A 22,404-nucleotide genomic window follows, 5' to 3' on the forward strand; every position below is an offset into this window, starting at 1 on the left:
AGCCAGAGTCCCTATGAATCATTCACATTTTAGCTCATTTCCTATCTCTTAGTGTGGAGATGTTGTTCCGAAATGACAGCCTAACTTTGAGCCAAACAGAAATTTCTTATGGTGTATATAACTCATAGGAAAGAATGTCTCATGGGGTATCAGGAAGAAAAAAAAAATAGAATGTGTAAACACTTGGGTTCAAAGCAACATACAAAGAAATAGAGCAAAATGTGTGTAATTCTGACAGCTGGCCCCAAAAAGAAGGCATTAAAGATGGATGCTTTAGTCAACATGGTACACAGCAGTTCCAGAAATCTGACTCATTGCTTTCAAATGATACACCAACCTAGAAGAACTTCGGTTAAAAATGGCTGTCTAGAACGGATGTTTATTAAATGCACAAAGCCAGAGATAGAGATAGGGAATAGATATGTGAATTCATTGGTATGGGGACTCCCAGCTAAGGAAATTCCCTCTACTAATGCAGATTGACACTTTCTCTGTAACATATGATCTTAAAGAGTTGTGTAGAGTATCCTGAAGTTAAGTGACTTGCTTAAGGTCACATAGCAACTACGTGTCAGAAGTGGGACCTGAACCTACGTCTTCTTCTAGCTATTACATCACACTACTACTTGAATTTAATTTAGTAAATGTCTATTATGTACCTGTTATGTTCAAGGCACTGTGTTAGATGTTAGGGCTGTCAAGACAAAAAAGTGAAGAGTAGTTTATATTCGATATAAGAGTAGACTTGTGAATAATCAAGGCACAGTGATTGTTATACAGTGAGATGTGGCCGAGATCTAGGGAGTCTGGTGTGCAGTGGTCTCAACTCATCCTGGGGAACCCCAAACTGGGAACTTTCCTAATTCTAGACTTCCAGCAACCTGTGGGGAGCCTCAACTGACCTGGCCTCTCAGATGGCATTGGGATGCTCCGCCTAGTCCAAGGCGACGTCATGAGGGCTGCAATTAGGTCACCAGCTTTGAAGAACCTACCACTTTTGCCTTTGGCTGGGGATGCTTCTTATTCCATGACCCCACGACCTTGGAGCCTGAGAAGGCATACGCATTCAGAGCCCCTTTCTACCAAGAACAAGATTTCCCAACGTCAGCCCGGTAGACAGTGGTCACTCCCCTCCCCTCCGCAAGGCTCTCTTCTTCCTGTGTTTTGGTGATGCGGCTCTCTCTTGGTTCTCCTCTTACCTGTCTGTCTAACTGTCCCTTTGCTGGATCATCATCCGTCATGAATCCTCTCTCCGTAAGTGTGCCCTGAGGCTCTGTCCTGGGCTCTTTTCTCTTCTCTCCCAGAATCCTCTTAGTGACCTCATTAGTTCACATGAGTTTAATTACCATCTCTATGTCATCATTTGATGACTCCCAGATCTGAATTTCTGGGACCTAATCTCTTTCCTGAGCTCCAGATCTACATAATTGATTGCCCACTGGGAATTTCAAACTGGATCTCACACAAGTATCTTCAGCTAAACTTGTCCAAAAAAGGATTCATTTTCCTTCCCTCCAAACGTTCTCCTCTTCTGACCTTCCCTGTTTCTGTCAAGGATCCTATCATCCTTCCAGTTACCCAGGTTTGAAACTAAGGACTCAGCTCCTTCCTCTCACTCACATCATAGTTCCATTCAGTTGCCAAATCTTGTCATTTCTTCCCATCAAAACAGCTCAAAACAGCTCTCCCATGCATCTTCTTCTTAGCAGTCCCATGACCACTGTCTTGATTTAGGCCCTCGTGACCTTTTGCCTGGACTATTGCAATCGCCTCCTAATTTACCTTCTTATATCATCTCTCCCCTTCTTCCATCCATCCTTCACACAGTGGCCAAAATGATTTTTCATAAGTGTAAATCTATTCATGTCTCTTCCCTACTCATTAAATTATATCGTCTCCCTATCATTGGCAGGGCCAAAAATAAACACCTCTATTTAGGATTTAAAGTCCTTCACAACCTGGCCCCAAACTACTTTTTGAGCCTTACTTTATACATATTAGTTCCCTTCATGCACGCTGCAGTCCAGCCAAACCAGACTCCTTGGCATTCCCTATATATGGCCTTACTTCTCCCATCTCTGTACCTTTGTACTGGCAGACCCCCTTGGGCCTGGTATGCACTTCCTCCTTACCACTGTCTCTTATGATATTTGGTTTCCTTCAAAGTTTAACTTCAGCACTATTTTCCTATCAGGTCTTCCTTGATGCCCAACCCCCACCCCCAGCTGCTAGTGCTCTCCCCCTAAATCAACTTAATTAAAAATTTAATTTTTTATGTACTGGAATATGTACATATCATTTTTGTCTTTATATCATAGCAACCAGATCTACAATTGGCATACTGTAGCTACTCGATAAATACTTAATGACTGAGTAATTGGAGCTGAAAAAACTGAGGATTCCAGACTTGCTATGTAGAACAACAATAATGTTATTTTATTTCCTTCTTTTTTCCGCAGCCTCTGAAAAGTTAGTTAATAACTGAAGATAACGGAAGACCACAACCTTAGAAAAGCCATAACTGCAGGTGACCCAAAGAGCAATAGAAAGACTAGATAAGGTATAAGCAGGTGCAGATGTTATTTAAAATTATTTGCATGAAGAAATTAGAAATAAGGCATCATCAAACACTGGAATGAATGGAAAAGGAGATGGGCCATTTGGCAAGAGCAAGAGACAATAGAGAGATGGCCCAAATGTTTACATGGTACCCTTGAAATACTAAAAAAAATTTTTTAAAAATATTTTTTAAAGAACAGAGAAAGGCTGGTATCACATTGGGTGAATCCCACCCTAGTGACTGGGTGTGATAGACTGCAATTGACACTGGTAGAGGACTGCTAAAAAGATCATGGGAACACTGACATGCCCCTAAGGTACCATTCTAAGCTATCCTGCCCATAATCCTGCCTAAGAGCCCACAGCACTGCTCTAGGCTCCCAACACCACACGTGCCTGTGACATCTATCTATCTATCTATCATCACGGTGCTCCAGGTTCTATGGTTATGCCCTAGGTACTTTTCATTGGTCAGGTTAGTTTCTGACTTAAAGACTTTCTTTCATTCCTCTCAATGTGAGTGATAAATGATCATTATGAAACATGGGTTTGGAAAACCAAAGACTCATAGAATGCCTGGTCTGAAAGAAATCCTAGAGCAGCAGTTCTCAAAGTGTGGTCTGCGGACTGTTGGGAGTCCTTGAGATCCTTTCTGGGGGTCAGAGGTAAAACTATTTGCCTGTTGAAATACTCCTTTCCCTTTTCCAGGGACATAACTGCATGAGACTGGATTTTCTTCATGTACTTCTACCAAAACAACATATAGTAATGCAGAAGCAGATATGAGAACCCAGTTATCTTCTGTTAAGCCTGGCATTAAAGAGACTTGCAAAAATATGTAAAACAATGCTACTCTTCTTGCTAAATATCTGTTGTTTTGGAAAATATAGATATTTTTCATTAAAATATGTTATTTATATTCATGTAATAGACATTGGTTTAATAAACAATTATTTTAAAAATGTATCAGTTTTAATTTCTAACATGATAAATATTAGTAGTTATAACCCATATAAACATAAGTTCTTAGGATCCTCCATAATTTTTATGAGCATAAAAGGGTCCTGAGGCCAAAATGTCTGAGAACCACTAGCCTAGAGATTATCTAGTCTAAGTCCCACATTTTGCATAAGTGAGAAAAAGTGTTGAAGTGACTGATTCAAAGTTACACAGTTAATTGCTGTCAAGAGCTGAGACACAACCTCAATCTTCTGACCTCACAATCATCATCCTTTCTAAACATTCATATTTAATTGCTCAGTAACCACATAGTATTCTGTTCTGCTAGTGTAGTTTGAATAAGGATAACCTAATTAAAATACATTTCAAACATAAGATATTTTAAGACCAGTATAGTATTTCTTTTCTGATATATATCCCTACTACATACTGTTTATTATTGAACATAAAACAAATTTGTAGAACATATGGTCCTCTTATAACAGCTATATTTATGTTTCCAAGTAAGTTATTTGCTAAAATACATCCCCCACTCTTATGTCCCATAATGAAATTGCATTCTCTTCTTACTTCAGAAGGTTATAGTTCCTTCATCTCAAGGGAAGTCATGCCGTTGAAAGGTGTTGTTACTGCTATTGTTTTCCATAATAACATTAACATTTGAAGTTTATTACCTGTTAAAAAATGCCAGGACAGCCTCATAGATTGGAATTGACTGAAGTCTGAGGTTTAGTTGGAGGTAGACCCAGTATAGTGTTGTTTTTAGAAGATCAAACTCACTGAAAGTAAACAGTCTGAGACAGAGAGAGAGAGAGGAGACAGAGAGAGAGAGAGAGAGGAGACAGAGAGAGAGAGAGAGAGGAGACAGAGAGAGAGAGAGAGAGAGGAGACAGAGAGAGAGAGAGAGAGAGAGAGAGAGAGAGAGAGAGAGAGAGAGAGAGAGAGAGAGATTATTTAGAAAAGCAGATCCTTATTAATATATCCATACTTGTAACAGAATGTTGAAAACTATTCCAGGGGACAGCATCACTTACTCATAGGATTTCAAACTAGAAGAGACCTTAGAAATCCTTGTACATCTCCACCCTCCTCCTCACCATCCCTCACTATTTTTTAGATAAGGAAAGAGAGGCCCAAGTGCTTCCATTCAGTAGAATGTAAGTTCCTTGAAGACAATGTCTGGGTTATTTTTTTTTGTCTTTGGATCATACTACCTAACTCAGTACCTGGTACATAATAAATTCTTGTTGAATTAAATTGAATTGAGTGATTTGCCCAAGGTCATACAGATAATAGTAAGAGATCTGGGGATTTTTTTTTCTACTTTACCATACAGCTATCCCTACACATTTCTGCAAATGCTGGCTACACAGAGTAAAACTAGAGCGAGTGGCAGGTAGGGATAGGGAAGAAAACTTAATGATGTAGAAATCATCATTTAAAAGCCTAACATATTATTTTATGAAATTATATTATATTATGGTATTATTTTATTATTATAGTTGGTATACTATACTATAAATATATATTATATATTAAATTAATGCTATACTATAATATATAAAATAATACTATAATAAAATAATATGTGGAATTTGTCTTGGTGTTTCAATAAAAAACATCAGAATCGCAACATTGGTCAGACATATGGGTCATCCATCCAGGGGTGGGGACTCAGTGGTCTAGAGGCCACATGTGCCCTTTAGGCCCTCGAGCACAGCCCTTTCACTGAATCCAAACTTTACAAAAATTCCCCTGGGCTAGCCTATTGTTTGCTGTAACTGGGATGTTATATGGGATAATGACATATGAGAGGAGGTGGTTGGACTCCATGACCACAAGCTCAAAAGGCCAGGAGTGTACAAGCCTCGCCTTACCCTCCCCAAACTCAAGCTTCCTTAACCTACTGTGACTATTAGTTAATAATTAATTTTAATTAACTAATTATTATAAATTAAAATTAAGTTAATTCATGGATTTAATTTAATTGTTCTTGAATTCCCATTTCCTAACTGTGGCTGACGTTCTCCTCTTTATTTCTGTTTTGTCCTACATATGCCCATGTATTCACTGCTCTATTAATACCTCTTTCATCTGCCACTTTTGGTGGCTATGGTGGATGGAAAGCCTGTGAAAAAATAAATCTGTTTTCAGAAAGGACAGTGGAAATATTACCACCATTTTATGCTATTTTTGGCAAGTGCAGAACTGGCTTTTGCTGGGTATCTGGTTTTTATGTCATCAGCTGGTGCATCTGGATTTGACCTTGGTAAGAAAAAACCATGTAATAATGTTAAGGCAGGAAGGGGAAAATTCCTGCAGAGCTCAGTGCTGTGCTGTTCTATGGGAGAGGAATTTTTAAGATTTAAAGCACCAAGAAGCTGTCAAATGATCTGTTCGCTTTTGTGGTCTAAATTAAGTTGCCAAAGTTTGTTATACAAGTCTATAAGTTAAGGTTTGACATGTCTTTCACTGAACAAACACATAAATTAAGATCCTGTTTCAATTTGTATTGTGGATGATAATTAGTTAAGCAAGACTTTCTGTTTTGATTACTGTATTGGGAGCCAGTGGGTTTATGTGCATATCTGGGATAGCCTCCTTGGAGAAATGATGGCCTACCAAGACAACACTAATATTGCTCTTTAAGAGAGGATTTGTTGAGGATCATAGAATGACAGGATCACCAACCAAGGTCTGGAAGGAACTTCAGAAACCATATAACCTAAATTCCTGATTTTATAGATAAGGAAGCTAAATGACTTGCCCAAGGTCACACAGGTAGTAAGTGTCAGAAGTAGGATTTGAACTCGAGCTCTCTGACTCTTTCCAGTGTATCACAGGCCTTTGTCCTCTAAGGGGAAAAAATTTAACCCATACAGCATTCATTCTGTATAAAAGGTGAGATCTCTAGGAGGCTCTCCCCCATCTTTACTCAATCCCCATTTTGTATACAACCCAATGGTGATAGCTTTCCCCAACGAATCAACATATGAGTTCAATGTGGGGTGTTTTAATACATCTTAATGACACTCTCCCTAGGTCAAGGTTGGTAGTTTAAGATTGTGAGTTGGGAAAATGGCCTGCTTACATAATTAGGAAGTAATATGCCAGGCAGTATATGTATGTATGCACTATACACATTGATGTATATGTACATATGTATGTGTGGGTGTATATATATGTATATCTATATGTTTCTTTACCACAAATGTACCATCTTTGGAATGGTCTAACCACAGGTGCTGGTCATAACAATAACATTAACATATTTTAGGCATGTTATAGGACAGTTAATCCTGGCAAAATTCCAAGCTGTATTATTAAAGGGATAGCTTTAGAAAGGAAAGCAGTGATCAAAAAGAATCTAAGAAGATGAAGTTAATTTCATTTTAAAATTACTTTTAAATATAATTAATATTAATATTTACCAGAATAAATGTAAAGTCTTATACTTAATTTGAAAATCAACTTCAGTATGGGATGAGAGTGTGTCTAAGTAACAGTTCATTTGAAAAAAGAATTATCTAGGTTGGGTATCAATAGCTTGCAAGGTCAATATGAGTCAACAGGGGGCTATGGTGACCAAGAGAGTTAATGTGATTGTAAGGCTCCATTGAGAGAAGCCTAGAGCCATAGAGGAGGGAAAGGATAAGTTTGTTGCTGTGTTCTGCTCTTTTCAAAAAATTATTTATTTTTAATACTTTGCTCTTGTCAGAGTACATTTACGTTTAGGCTAAAGCTCAGCTCAGACACCACCTAGATTCCCTCAGTTGTTAGCACTTTTGCCACTTCAATTTCCTTGAATATATACACACACACACACACACACACACACACATATATATGTATGTATATATACATATATACATATATATACACATATATGTATGCATGTGCGTGTATATGTGTATATATGTGTGTATATGTGTATACACACACACATATATATGTATATATATACATATATACATACACATACACATATATGTATGCATGTGCGTGTATATGTGTATATATGTGTATATGTGTATATGTGTGTGTATATATGTATATGTGTATATATGTATACATGTATATGTGTATATATGTATATGTGTGTATGTACATATATGTATATATGTGTATACGTGCGTATATGCATGTATATATGTATATATGTGTGTATGTGTGTATGTATATATCTATGTGTATGTATGTGTGTATATATATGTATGTATATGTATATGTGTATATATGTATATATGTGTGTATATATATGTATATGTGTGTGTATATATCTATATGTGTGTGTGTATATATATGTATATATATGTGTGTGTATGTGTGTGTATATATATATCTATGTGTGTATATATATGTATATATATGTATATGTGTATGTGTGTGTGTGTGTGTGTGTGTGTGTGTGTGTGTGTATGTGTGTATGTATATATTTTGTGAGGCAATCAAGGATTAAGTGACTTGGTCAAGGTCACATAGCTAGTAAGCATCAAGTGTCTGAGGCCAGACCTGAACACAGCTACTCCTGACTCCAGGGCTAGTGCTCCATCCGCATCATCCCTTAGCTGCCTCTCCCTTGTATTTCTAAACCTGCTATATTCCACCTAGCAGAATATAAGCTCCTTGAGGTCGAGGGCTACTTTGTTTGTGACTCTGTGTGCCCAACAACTGCCAAAGTACTTTTGTATACAGTAGACACTTAATAAATGTTTATTGAATGGAATCAAATTCCCAAAATCATAAGCATTTACTAAGTGCTTACTATGTTTTTGTTGTTGGTCATTTCTGACTCTCCATGACTCCATCTGGGGTTTGCTTGGCAAAGATACTGGAAAGGTTTGCCATCTCCTTGGCAGGCTCATTTTACAGATGAGGAAACAGGCAAGTGGAGTTAAATGACTTGCCCAGGGTTATTTGCTAATAAATGTCTGGGGCCAGATTTGAACTCAGGGAGATTCATCTCCCTGATTCCAACCCCAGCATTCCATCCACTTTACCACCTAGCTGCTCCATAAGTGCCTATTATAGCACTTTACAAATTTGATCCTGAAGGGGCAATTATTATCTCCATTTTACAGATGAGGAAACTGAGGCAGTGGTTAAAGTGACTTGCCCAGGATCACAAAGTTAGTAAATGTCTGAGGCAAGATTTGAACTCAGGTCTTTCTCCAGCACTCTATCCACTGTCCCACCCTAGCTACCCCTAGGACTATTTTCCAAACTGGAACCTACCCAGATGAGGTCAGCTAAGACAGTGAAGGGGGGAGTGGGGCTTCATTGCCTGGAAATGAAGGATAAAGGTTAAAAGTTACATTAAAGTCTCTTGTAAACAGGTTTCAGTTTTGTTTTGCTTGACCCCCGGAGACAGAATTTGGAGAAATGAACTTGCAAAAAAAAAAAAACCTCTCCCTATAAAGTAAAAAATTCTTATTGAGGAGAGCTTTTGAGAAGCAAGTTGGGCTGCTTCCAGAGGTAGTGGGCACCCATTTACTGGAGACCTACAGGAAAATGCCAGATGACCTCTCACCAGGTGTTTTATAGATTCTTGTCTGGCTACAAGTTGACCAAGAGAGCCTTTTCAACTCTTAGATTCTGTGACTTTATGATATTAAAGCTTTTCTTGCGTTTCTTCTGTGTAAAACCAGATGTATAAAATTCAAACTTTTTTTCAGGGGAGGGGGATGGAGTAAAGAGAAGATATACATAAAAAGTAACTAATAAATTACATTAAAATAGATATTTTAAATATTAAAATTCATGTCTTCCAATGTAGATAGACAATACATTTTACTGTTGATGTTTAAAGTTAGATTTATAAGAATTTCTCTCCAGGAATGAATTGTCCCAGGTTGGAAAAGGAGCAGGTCAAAGTTGAACAATTAGTAGTGGGATCTGGCTATGAGTGTCCCCTGTACTTCTGGCAGCCTAGGCAAGATAGGAAAACCTGATCTTTCTTGCTTTCTTCCATTTGTTTATTTATTCTTTGGCTAGGCCAAGTGGGGTTAAGTGACTTGCCCAGGTCACACAGGTAGTGAGTCTTACGTGTCGGAGGCTGGAACTGAACTCAGGACCTCCTGACTCCACGGCCAGAGCTTATCCACTGTGCCACCTAGCTGCCCCCCAATCTTTAAAATAATAACAACAATGCTGATAATAACAGTATCTTTAAAGGTGCTTAGAAAATCAAGAGTCAAGTGATGGAATACATGGAGGTCTTCACCATCAAGCAGGATCTTTGTTTTCACAATTAGTACTTCTCCTAGTATACAGACTACTTTATCGAAACATGGAGGACATGAATTTTTTTTAATGGGTGGAATTATTCTGGGATGGTGTGAATAGTCTTTCATGGAGAATGAGGATTGGGCTAAGTAACGTATGGAGGGGTTTTTTCTGGTCTTGTAATTCCATGAGAACTACGAGTTCCAATGAAAGACATCTAAGAAAGACAGCTACATAGGATTTGGGAGTTTATACAGCAGAATAACCTAGAGGTGACCTCTCAGAAGAAAATTAATTTCGAACTGAATGCCCAAGTAAACATGGGAAAAACCACGGAGAAGAAGTTCCAGGAAAAGATACATATTTTGCTTCAAGCTGTTTATAGAAAGAAGAACAAAATCCCCCTAAAGAAACAGAAGCCCATGCAACATGGAGTAGGGGGGAAGAGGAAAGCCAAGTGGCCCCTATATGAGCCGAACAGGGCCAGACTAGCATCTAATGGAAAAATAGAGGGAGAACCTAAGAACCCAATGAGCCCTCAACACCAAGTACTAGTCACCAAAGGCCCAAGTAGTCCCCCAAGTATCTTGAGAGCATTTCATGGGGTAGGGCACCCTGGCCCTCAGATGGAATACTATTAATATATATGGAAATTTGGAGCGTTTGGTCCAGTAGGAGGAGAGGGAGCAAGCATGGGGAGCACACATGTCCAACTGTTGCTACATGACCTAATGTGGAATCAGGGGTGGAGATTTCCAGTAAGGTACAGTGGAAACAATGATGAGCCCTGGGGTTGGAGGATAGTATCCATACGGTGCTTTCAGGTTTGCAAAGTGCTTTACATTTATTATCTCATTTGATCCTGTGAGAAGGGTGCTATTATTAGTTTCATTTTACAGATGAGGAAACCGAAGTAGAGAGAGGTTAAGTGACTTGCCCAGGGTCACACAGCTAGTAAGTGTCTCAAGCAGGATTTTAACTCAGGCTCCATGGCCATTACTCCACCTGGCAACTTCCAGGGGTTGACTGGAAGCGTTGGTTAGGTGAAGTTTCATCAGCATTTGGCATAATTTTGCATCTGTGCCAATCAGCCAAGTCAAGTCAAAGCATTTATTAAGGGTTGACTACATGTCAGGCACTGTGCTAAGCACCGGGAATACAAAGAAAAGGCAAATGTGGTCCCTGCCCTCAAAGAGCTTACATTCTACTGGGAGCAGGCAACATTTCAACAAACTGGTACACACAGGAGACGCAAAGTAACCTCAGAGTGGAGGGCTCTAGCAGGAAGATAGGCTGAGCTCTGAAGGAAGCCAAGGAAACTAAAAGCTGGGCCCTTACTAAGGGAACTCAACATTTTTCAACAAGGTGAGCCAGTCATACATCCTTCCAAGAGCCGCCCAAGATCCTTCGTCCCCTGCCCTTTCTTATGACTCTTCACACTTCAGCATTTTATAAACTAGGTCTTTGGAGATCATTTGGATGAGGGCACGAGGATTTTGGTTGGTTATAAGCTTTGGTCATCTGGTTTTATCGTCCCACAGGGGGATAGCCAGCCCAACCCTAGCTCATCCAGGGCTAGGTGCTATTTACATGAACACTAAAGTTAGTTTGTAGTAATTTTGGTACTCACTGTGCAGACAGAACTTTGGACCGGACAAAAGGAGAAAAGAGCCAGTTTACACAAGCCAGTCACATCTACCCTAGTTTTAGAGACGAGACGCTAGACATTTCAGTTTCTTGGCCTCTTTTCCACCCCTGCTGTAATTTTGAAATTAATTCCTCATTCCACCTCCAGTTTTCTGGGTTATAGTCAAATGCTTCTCCTCTTCCCCCCCCACCTCCCTCCCCCCTTGGTCAAATACTACCAGGGTATGACAACACACTCTTTCCAAGGGAGTGGGAATGTTTTGAAAGTGCAAGGAAAGACATGTTTATCTTTAATCCAACCATTTCAAAACATTTTCTTCTTTGCACCCAGACAGAGAGAGGATGACGTATTGAATAAAGTCATCTGCTAGCATCAGGTCTTGGATTCTGAGTTAGTGAGGTCGTTTTTGATAAGAAAGCATCCTACAGCAGAGAGGGGAAGAAGTATGCTCCGTTAAAGATGAGAGCGACAACTGGGTGCCTTGTCCCTGGGAATATGCCATTCTGGAATTGGAATTGGCTAATGATATGACTCTTTAGAGCTGTTCTGCTAGTGTTAAAAAAAAAATGAATGTTTTTCATCGAGGGGATGTGAGGAAAACACTTATTTCAAAATTCACACCTAAAATTCTAGTAGGATCCCTAATAGAATTCAATTCTCACTTTCAAAATTTGTCCTGCCCATAAATAGTATTCTTTGGAATTTGGAGTGTTTGATCCAGGAGGAGGCGGGGGAAGAAATGTCTCTACATGATCTAATGGGGAATTAGGGTGGAGATTTATAGTAAGATACAGTGGAAAGAATGATGAGCCTCTGGGATGGAGCATAGAAAGATGCCTCCCACGTCCACCCCTGAGAGGAACTCCACAAAGGTTCCCAGATCTGCTTACTATCTGTATAACTTTGGGCTAGTCACTTCACCTCTCTCTGTTCCTCAGTTTCTTCATCTGTAAAATGAAAGTGTTGGACTAGATAATCTATGAAGTTCCTTCCTGCTTGGGATCTGTGGTCATGGCCATGACTGTAATCTGTTCCATTCTCCCTCTCCCCTCATCTACATAGAGAGGAAATATGGTCTGGGACTTAAAAAGGAGAATAACATGTGTTTCCCTTCATGAGACTGGAATCAAGACTGTAAGAGATACCCATATACCCTCCTACTTCATCTCCTGCCCTGTGTAATCCTAAAGCTTTCAGGGAGTAAAAGCGAGGGTGCTAATACTAGCAACTCCTAAAAAAACCTTTTCTTTCCCCTTTCTTTCCCCATCCATTATCCAGTTCTGCTGTATTTCTGTCCCCCTCCCAAGCCTTCAATACTCAGTCAAAGAGAGACTCACTGAGGGCCACCCACTGACCTGTGGGACTTGAGCACTTTCTGGAGAAGCTCTTGTGGTACTGTCCGGAGATAAATCTGCTTCCCGATCAGGGGAACCAAGTTCATTTCTAGCCACTTCTCACAGGCCGTGATCAGTAACTCTTCCTTGTACTGATTGAGATGGAAAAAGGGATTTGCCAAGGCACGTATTTATGAGCTCTGGGCACCACCTTGTGGTGAGACCTAGCATTTACCAAGCCATTAAAAAACAGGTGTTTTATAAAACTGTAACCTATATGGAGCTCACTAACAACACAGCTGACAGTTTTTATTTCACTTAACAGGCACTTTATTCTCTCTCCCTCTCACCTCCCCCACAAGGAAAAGAAAGAAAGCCAAGCTCTTATAACAAATCTGCAGAGTCAAGCAAATCAGGACATTACAAAAGAAGACTTGAAAGGCTAGAATAACAAAGGAAATTAAATATTTGAGGTGGTTCTTTTCTAAGTTTTGTGCATGATAGGAAGAATAGGAGAAAGATAGAAAGGTCTGCTGTTATTTCAGCAAATTTTCAATGGGATTTCAGAGATCATCTAGACAAAACCCCTCATTTTACAGTTAAGCAAACTGAGACCCAGAAGAACATCACACAGCTAGTAGGCAGCAAAATCTGAATTCAAATCCAGGTCCTTAATTCCAGCAATATTTCCACTGTGCCCAAAGGAAATTAGGCCCCATGTTTTCGATACTTTATTCTCTCATTCAGGAAAGTTCTTTAAATGACTTTGTGCTTCAGTATTAATCTACAAATTGGGATTAGCTGTGATTCATGCCACCTATTTCTTTCATAATGCTGGGGGTGGGGTCCGGAAGGTTCTAGATGAGAGATCTGAGGTAACCAGCACCGTTCTAGATGTTGAGAGTTTTCACAATTAGGAAAAAAGCTGGTCCTTTTGAGAAGGCACGCATGCAGGAATATGCTGGTAATTGTTTAACAACGAGTTCTCTGAAAACTGTACATATGACACACTTTTAAATATAATCTGCATTTTCCCCTACATTTTCTCCATTGCTTTTTAAAGTCTAGACAATCAGCAAAACAATACATCAAATCCCGATCTATAGCATTTACTGATTTCAAAGCTATAAATGCTCATGCTAAAAATTTAACAATCAGCTCTCCTGAGCCAGTATGAGCTGGCTCCAGCACACCCCTGAACGTATGGGATTTGAAAGATGCACCAAAAATATCTCCCCTATTAGCCTCATTGGCTATCTGACATTCCCACCAGTCAGAATTGCTCCCATTTGGGTTAAGGCAGCATGTATACTGCAGTAGGAATGGAATAACAGCTGACATCTATGTTGCATCTTTTGTTTCAAAGTCTTTTACAAATATCATTTCACTTGATCCTCCCAACCACCATTGCAAGTCTTGTTACCCATGTTTTATAGATGAGGAAGCTAAAGGTCATGGAGGTAAAATATCTTAACGAGCTCATAAATGGCAGAGCTGGGATTCAAACCCAGGTCTGCGGACTTAAGTCTAGTGATCTTTTTATTAGCATCTTAACAGGGGTGTGCTGGTAAATGTTTAGCAATTGCCTCTCCAAAAACAAATGTCCATACAGTGAAAATTTTACAATCAGCTCCCACGTGCTGGTTATGTATGAGCAGGCCAGTATACTCTTAAATATATTAGTTTATCAGATTAACCAGCCTCTGAGGACAGGGCTCTGGGGGTGGGGGCAGAGGAAAAATACATTTTTAAAGGAAGAAAGGGTTGGCAATTTTTAGAGAATGAAGGATTTGGGAGTCTATCTTGGGACAACTTGAAAATCCTAGGAGGAAGAAGTGTTCTAAAAGGGAAGGGGCGATATCATAAGAGAGAGAGGTTCTGTAGACTCACTTTCCTTATTTGCAAATGATCTTGCACTCTGTGAATCTAAAGATCTGAGTTTGAGCCCCAGTGATACAATTTGGAAAAGCTGCTGCTTCTTCTGTGCTTCGATTTTCTCAAATGTAAAAATAGGCGGTTGAAGTAGAGGATCTTTCTAATATTGTTTCAACCATAACATTCTTTGACTTCCAAAATGATCTAATAAGATCTTGACAGCTTAGAATGATGGAGTAAATCTAAGATGAAAATTAATAACGACAAATGTAAAGTTCTACTAATTGGTTCAAAAAATCAATTGCAAAATCAGGAGAAGTTAGATAAGTTGATTTGAGGGGGAAAATCCTGATATGGATCAACAGGGTGACAGAATATTTAAAATGAGGAAAGTAAGAATCCTGTTGTACTCTGTCTTAGTCAGACCCTGTCTGGAGTGATTTGTCCTGTCTGGATAGTAGAGGGACTTCTGGTTCAAGAATGGGTTGAACTAGACAACCTCTGAGATCATTTCCAACTTTTCAAACTATGTTGTTGTTCTTGTTCAATAATTTCAACCATGTCTGACTCTTCATGACCCCATCTGGGTTTTTCTTGGCAAAATTACTAGAGTGGTTTGCCAACTCATTCTTCCCCTTCTCCAGCTCATTTTACAGATGAGGAGGAACTGAGGCAAACAGAGTTAAGTAACTTGCCCCAGACAGTTAGTAAGCATCCGAGGCCAAATTTGAACTCAGGAAGGTGAGTCTTCCTGACTCTAGGCTCAGCACTCTATCAATTGTGGTACACAGCTGCCCTCTTATTTATGCATGTATCAAATGCTAAATAGAAACACATACATTGACTATTTGAGTAGAGGAGAGCTAATGCTAGAGGTAATAAAAACTAAGCCCCCTATGTGGTAGGTCCCCAGAATGAGTTACCTTGCAGGCAGCCAAGTAATAGGTCTGAATGGTACAAGGAGAAATTCCATCCTTCATCAAGGACACACACCTAGAAATAGAGAATCAAGAGTGTTTTTATTATAAAAGAGTCCTAGGATAACAATCAAGTATCATGATTTAAAATGTTTTTAAGTTGATATAGTGTGGTGTGGTGGATAAAGAGGCAGTCTTGGAGTCAGGATGACCTGGGTTCAAATATTACCTGTGAAACATACTGACTGTCCTCTTAATGTCCCTGGAAACTTCCTAAGGAATTAGATTGCAGATATGTATAGGTAAATGGAATCAACGTTCTGAACAGGTTGGTAGTGTAGAAGGTAGAGTGCTGGACCTGTGGACAGGAAGGCCAAAGTTCAAATCTGGCCTCAGACACTTACTAGCTGTATAACTCTGGGCAAGTCACTTAACCTCTATCTGCCTCAGTTTCCTCATCTATAAAATAGGGATAATAATACCACTCTACTTCCCAGCATTGTTGTGATGATTTTTTAAAGCATTATATAACTGCTATATATTTCTCACTGGAAATTCCCTACACCAATGAAATCATAGGTCTGGACCCCCTCAAAAATATAGAAGAGGGATTACCATGACATCCTGGGCAAGTCACCTCACATTTCTCGAATTCTGTTTCTATCTCTAGAAATGGCATGACAAATTTCATCAAAGGAAGACATGAAAATGCTGAGCTCTTTGGAGGACTCTGGCTGGAGAAATGCCAAGCTTTGTGATTGCTATAATCCTGATGGTCCAGTATGTCTTGCTAGAGAGTTCGTACTCTGTTTTGCAAAGGGCACAGACTTTTCTTAGAGTCAGAAGACCTGAACTCAAGATTTATAAGCCATGTGACCAAGAGCAAGTCACTTGACTCGAGCCTCAGTTTCTTCATCAGGGAAACAGAGAGCATAATACTTGTACTACCTACCTCACAGAAAGAGCATTCTTTGATGCTCTAAAGAATCTGGGATCTCATCAGTGTAGATATTCCTTCCAATGGTGCACAATCCAAACATACCTTTTTATGCTATGTCAGTTTTGTTCATGTCTGCTCATAAATCTTCCCCAGGCCATCTATGTGATATGCTAAGGACCTTCCTCAGCCTCTCTTTGCATTTTGTGGAAACCAGTAGAACACATTATCTGCTCATTATCCTTTGTTCTTGCTATATGACCATGCCACTTCTTTTCCCCATCATACATCTCATTGATGACATCCTTTATTCCGCTTCTTCTGAGTAATTCTTCATCACTAATATGTGCAGCACCTTCCTGACAACCATACACCTTTATATTTCCCTTTTGGTGAACCATAACTTTAATGTAATATCTTCTTACTTTTAGACAACCGAGTCAACTCTTCCAGCCCTTTGATTTGCGTCTCTGAGGAGTACAAGTGAGTCATCCTTCCATTTATTCCCAATGTCCTTTTGTACTCTGGCTTCATTTATAGCAACAATATCGATTGATTTTATTCAGTTCCTCTGATAATATGTTCACTCATTTTACAGAAGGGGAAGCTGAGTCTTAGAAAGGTAAAGCAAACTGTTCAAGATCCCAAATAAATACAGCCAGAGTTCCAGTCCACACTCTCTGGCTCCTAGTCCAGTGCTCCTTACACCATATCAGCCCACTCTCACAGAAATTTGTAAATTCTAACATTTTATGTTATGGGTGAATGATTATGAATTGCTCATGTATAGTCTAGAAAACATAAGGCAAAATGGGAATAGTTACACAGGAGAAGTTGATTTAACTCTTTATAGAGATTAAATATATACATCCCTTTATACATATTATATTTGTTCTTCTGATGACCTTATGAAATAAACAAGTTGAACAATGGTATACCTGTCTTACATTTGGAGAAACTCGGGATTTAGGAGGTTAAGGGACTTGTCTAGCTTCACATGGCAAGTAGCAAGACTAGTATATGCCTTCAAGACGTTAAGTACTCTGGACACCACATCACAGGGTATCCGCATAGTGAAAACATTGGACAAAACTGTTGAGAGCTTTAGATTCTTATGACATTTTTAAGTAAAGAAAAAAGAAATCCATCCTAGGTACCCTGGCAGATAAAAACGTTGTCCTGCATAAGAGAGATAGAATTACCACACTTAACGCAGTTTTCTTATCTTAACCATGCTTAGGTTGAGCGTCATTGCTACTTCATCAAAAGACAACAAAATACAAGCAAAAGAATAGAAAATAAACTGTCAGTGGCATTGTAGTTTCTAGGAGCCTTCTACAAAGCAGAATGAGGTCACCAGCCTTGTTTGTAACAGCAGCTTTCATGGACTCATGGCTTCTCCCCAGCCTATCCCAATTTTCTAAGCTTATAAGAAACCAGATAGCAAAAAAAAGTCATTTTATTATTAAAAGAAGTCAATTTGTGACATATAATAAATTCATGCTTTACACAAAAGAGTACAATAAAAGAATTTATTACCCTGAAACTATACATCTTCAATATTTGTATACATCTGTTAACATCAATGAGGGTACTCATGTGAATGGTGAAGTTGGTGAAGCTTGAAACCCATTTACAATTTCTCATTTTGTTTAGCTTTTATCCGTGTCTTCCCAAAAATACTCCATGGGGAGTCTGGCCAATAGCCTAGAGACTTTCCTTCGGGTCTTTTAGCATTACATGAGTACCAATGAAGGACTTAGACTGGCTATAAGTTAACCTTCACATTCAATACATGGAAGGTTCACCTGGATCAGTTTGTTTGGAAAACCAAATAAATACCACTTTGATGATATTTTTTGTCACCTCTTGCACATATAAGTCTTCACTGGTAATCTGGTAAAACTTACTTATACCTAGCTTAAGCTTCTCCATTGCCTTTTAGGTTACCTACAATTTTGATTCTTTAGAGGTTACTTGACAATTCGTAGCCATCTAGCACTGCCATTAGAATTTGATGTTAAAAGCTAGGTTTTTGTTTCAGGAGGCAGTTTGGGAGTATTGACAGTGCTGTGCAATTTCCCAAATGCAAGTCAGTCTACTCTCTTCCTTCTACTCAGTTCTAGGTCCCGCACATTGCTCATCAACAGTATGTGTTCAAGGTATGTGTACTGATCACCAACTCATTGCACTGTCCACTCAGCTTCGTATCATACAGTTTGGAAAACTGACATTACACACTGTTCTTTCTCTGTGGAGAAAACTCTTTTGAGTGATTGCATATTTCACTTAATAGGTTCTGTAATGTTTCAGGATATGATGCTACCAGCCCAGTGTTATCCATATACAGGAGCATTAGGAGAACTTCATCACCTATTAGAAATCCTTTTTTTATTTGGACTCTGTAGTAGACATTCTTCTTGAAAAGCTGAACAGTTTAGAAGAGCATATATCATCCTGTTTTCTGCATCATTTGATATTGTCAGAAGAATGTTAGATCAATCAATAAACATTTATCAAGCACCTATAATGTTCCAGGCACTGAGAATACAGAAAAAAGTGAAACAGTCTCTGTCCTTGAGGAATGTGTATATATATATATATATATATATATATATATGTGTGTGTGTGTGTGTGTGTGTGTGTGTGCATATAAATATAAATATATACATACATATATCTACAAACACACATACATACACACATATCTATTGGACATCTAGGTAGTGCAATGGATAGAATGCCAGGCCTGGAGTCAGGAAGACTCATCTTTCTGAGTTCAAATCTGGCCTCACACACTTATTAACTGTATGACCCTTAGCAAGCACTTAACCCCATTCACCTCAGTTTGCTTATCTGTAAAATGAGCTGGAGAAGGAAATAGCAAACCACTCCACTGTTTTTGACAAGAAAACCCCAAATGGCATCATGAAGTGTCAGATACAATTGAAAACAACTAAGCATAGCTATCTATATGGATGTATTCATTTATTTATATGTGTATATGGTCATATATACAAAATTTATATAATAATTTTGGTGGGGGAGGTACTAGCAACTAATATTTGGAAAGGCCTAGAGTATGAGGAATCACTTGAGCTAAGCTATACATCACTCACTTACTATTGATAGAGGATTGTTGAGCAGTGATTTCTTATTGAGAAGTCTTTGAAGAAATCCTATATGATTTTAACAAATAACATGTAAGACACCTTTTTGGAGGACAGCCTATATGAATGCTTTTCATTCTACTGATCAAATACTTTAAAAGTAATCAACAAACCATAAACAGCAGGATTTGCAAAGATGTGATCTGCTGTAGAATATAATTTGTGAAAGTCTTCCTATTTCTTTTTTCTTTAAAGATACCCTCAATTTTTATATCATTCAAATAAATCATATGCATATAAAAATAGACATGTAGATGAGTAATTGATCACTTTTCCCAAAATTATTTTGTGACTTCCTTTCTTTGGAATATCCTGAGAATCTATGCTTCAATGTTTTCAAACTGGGTTGCCTCTGGTGTGAATTTTCTCTTTATATACATGTTTACGTCCGGTTGCTCTTCCCTTTGTCTTTAGCACCATTTCCACTTCTTCATGAAATCCAAACATGGTGGTTGGTGGCATTGGTTTTAAAAAAATAGTCTGGTATAGAAATGCAGAAGTATCTGCTTGAATTTTCACCTATTTATTGATCTTATTCAAGTTTCATCTTTAAATGTTCTTCAGATAATCTGATTTAAGCGGATTTCATACTAAGCTATCTGCAAAACTGTTTTTTCCTCTACTGCATCTCATTGTTTTGTGGGACAATACTACTCATAATCTTGTATTATCCCCCTCTGTAAAGATTTGCAAACCAGTGAGGGTTTTTCCCCTAAATTTAATTTTTCTAAATCAGTGTTGCCCTTGGCTTTCCACCGATGTGGGAGATCACATGTTTGCTGGTTAAGGTGGTTTCATGACTTTTTTTGCCTTTTTCTAAGAGTTGTTCTATATCCATAAAATATCTCTGGTACCAATTGTGATGTTCCATATCAACATATTTTCCTCATTCCATTTCACATTTCTTCCCCTCAGTGGTTTATTTGAACAGGTTAGGTTGGAGCTATCACTATTATACATCGCATCCCCTTCATATCTTTATCCATTGTTCTAATTTGGCACTGATTTTAATCTTAATATGAACAAATTGAGTGTTTCATTGTCATTTCAGTCATGTCTGACTCTCCATGATCCTATCTGGGGTTTTCTTGGTAAAGATACCAGAGTGATTTGCCATTTCCTTCTCCAGATGAGGAGCAGCTAGGGGGCGCTACAGTGCACAGAGCGGCGGGCCTGAAAGTCAGGAAGACTCGTCTCCCTAAGTTCGAATCTGGCCTCACACATTTACTAGCTGTGTGACTCTGGACAAGTCACTTATCTTAGTTTGCATTAAGAGAGGTTCAATGTACAAGAGGAAAAGGTCATAGCCTATACACACCAGTGGAGACAAATTCAGCATGTTGACTTAGAAAACCTCAAGTTAACATTATCTATGTTGCATTATCTTTTTATTTATTTTGTTAAACATTTCCCAATTACATTTTAATGAGGTGGGGTCACACTAGAGAGTTTTGTGAGCCTTGGGGCCATGAGTTTGACTCTGCTGGATGCTATACCCTGGTCAGATCACATTTGGGAGTATTATGTGCAGGTCTAGACACCATAATTTAGGGAGAACATTGATAAGGCAGAGAGTGTCCAGAAATGAATAATCAAGATGGTGAGTGGCCTTGAATTCATGCTATTTGAGGGCTACTGGAAGGAATTGAAGATATTTAGTGAAGACAAGAAAAGATTAGCTAAGGAGGGTGGGGAAGGGGTGGGAGGAGGTAGGGGGCAGGGATAAAGGACTGTCCAGTACAAGAGGGATTAGAGGTGTTAGGCATGGCCCCAGAGCTAACTACGAATAATGGGTGGATGTTACAAAAAGGCAAATTTCAGCTTGACCGAAGGAAAAGGTTACTAATGATCAAAGCCATCAAAAAGTAGAATGAATGTCATGAGTAGGGAGGGGATTCACCTCGCCTGTCAGGCTCTCGTCAGGGCCATTTTGAGGGAATGCTTCTTCAGATATGGCTTGGAACAGATGGCCTCTGAGGTCCCTTCCAAAACCGGGTCTTGATAGGGGTGGGAAACCTGCGGCGTTGAGGCCACATGTGGCCTTCTAGGTCCTTCAGTGAGGCCTTTTGACTGAGTCCAAGCCTTACAGAACAAATCCTTTTATGAAGGGGTTTGTTCTGGGAAGTTGGAATTTAGTCAGAAGATCAAACTTGAGGACCTAGAAGGGAACATGTGGCCTCGAGGTCACAGGTTCCCCACCCTTGCTCTATGATTTGATGGCCGAAGTTCAAATCCTGGCCATGCCTCTCACTTAAATCTATGGGATCCTGTCAAATTGTTTAATCTCTCCAGGTCTCAGTTTCCTCATCTGTAAAATGTTTGGCCCAATAATCTCTGAGGTCCCTTCCAGCTTTAAATATCAGAAGCCCATGACATCTCCAAAAATTTTCTTTTCCATTGTTATGAGGTCAGCCATGATTCTCTTAGGTTTCTTACTGAAGTACTGAACTCCATGTGCTGAACTCCATTTTGTTTTCTGACCTTCGCCTTGTATGCCCTTCTTCACAGAAGTAGGAGTTCCCGCCTTAGAAAACCCACCAAGAAAGATACCCACTCCAATCCATTCCATGATCCTTGTATGGTCCCAAAGGCAGGATTAACCAATCGCTTGTTTGGCTTCTGTAACTTCCTGCTTATGGAACCCCTGACCATTTCCTCTGTGGCCTCTGCCTTTATAAACTCAAGCTCTGCCCTGATCGGGGCTGCTTGATTTGGGTGTGCATACCCCTTGCAGCCGCGCGCTAATAAATCCACATTTCAAATTATGTCTGAGTCTCAC

General features: G+C 39.1%; 1 protein-coding gene across 4 annotated transcripts in view; it reads right to left on the reverse strand.

Annotated features, from left to right (window-relative positions):
- Positions 1 to 22,404, reverse strand: part of BTBD16 (BTB domain containing 16) — a 98,155-nt gene that overhangs the window by 52,029 nt on the left and 23,722 nt on the right. For all 4 annotated transcript variants that reach the window (XM_020979225.2, XM_020979226.2, XM_020979224.2 and 1 more), the window contains 3 exons: positions 15,525 to 15,594; positions 12,748 to 12,878; positions 4,194 to 4,313 (listed from right to left, as the gene is read on the reverse strand). In XM_020979225.2, the coding sequence (XP_020834884.1) occupies positions 4,194 to 4,313; positions 12,748 to 12,878; positions 15,525 to 15,594 (321 nt within the window). The remainder of the gene's footprint in view (positions 1 to 4,193; positions 4,314 to 12,747; positions 12,879 to 15,524; positions 15,595 to 22,404) is intronic.

The sequence above is a fragment of the Phascolarctos cinereus genome, unplaced genomic scaffold, assembly GCF_003287225.1.
Source record: "Phascolarctos cinereus isolate Bilbo 61053 unplaced genomic scaffold, phaCin_HiC Scaffold_3;HRSCAF=262, whole genome shotgun sequence".
NCBI classification, from domain to species: domain Eukaryota; kingdom Metazoa; phylum Chordata; class Mammalia; order Diprotodontia; family Phascolarctidae; genus Phascolarctos; species Phascolarctos cinereus.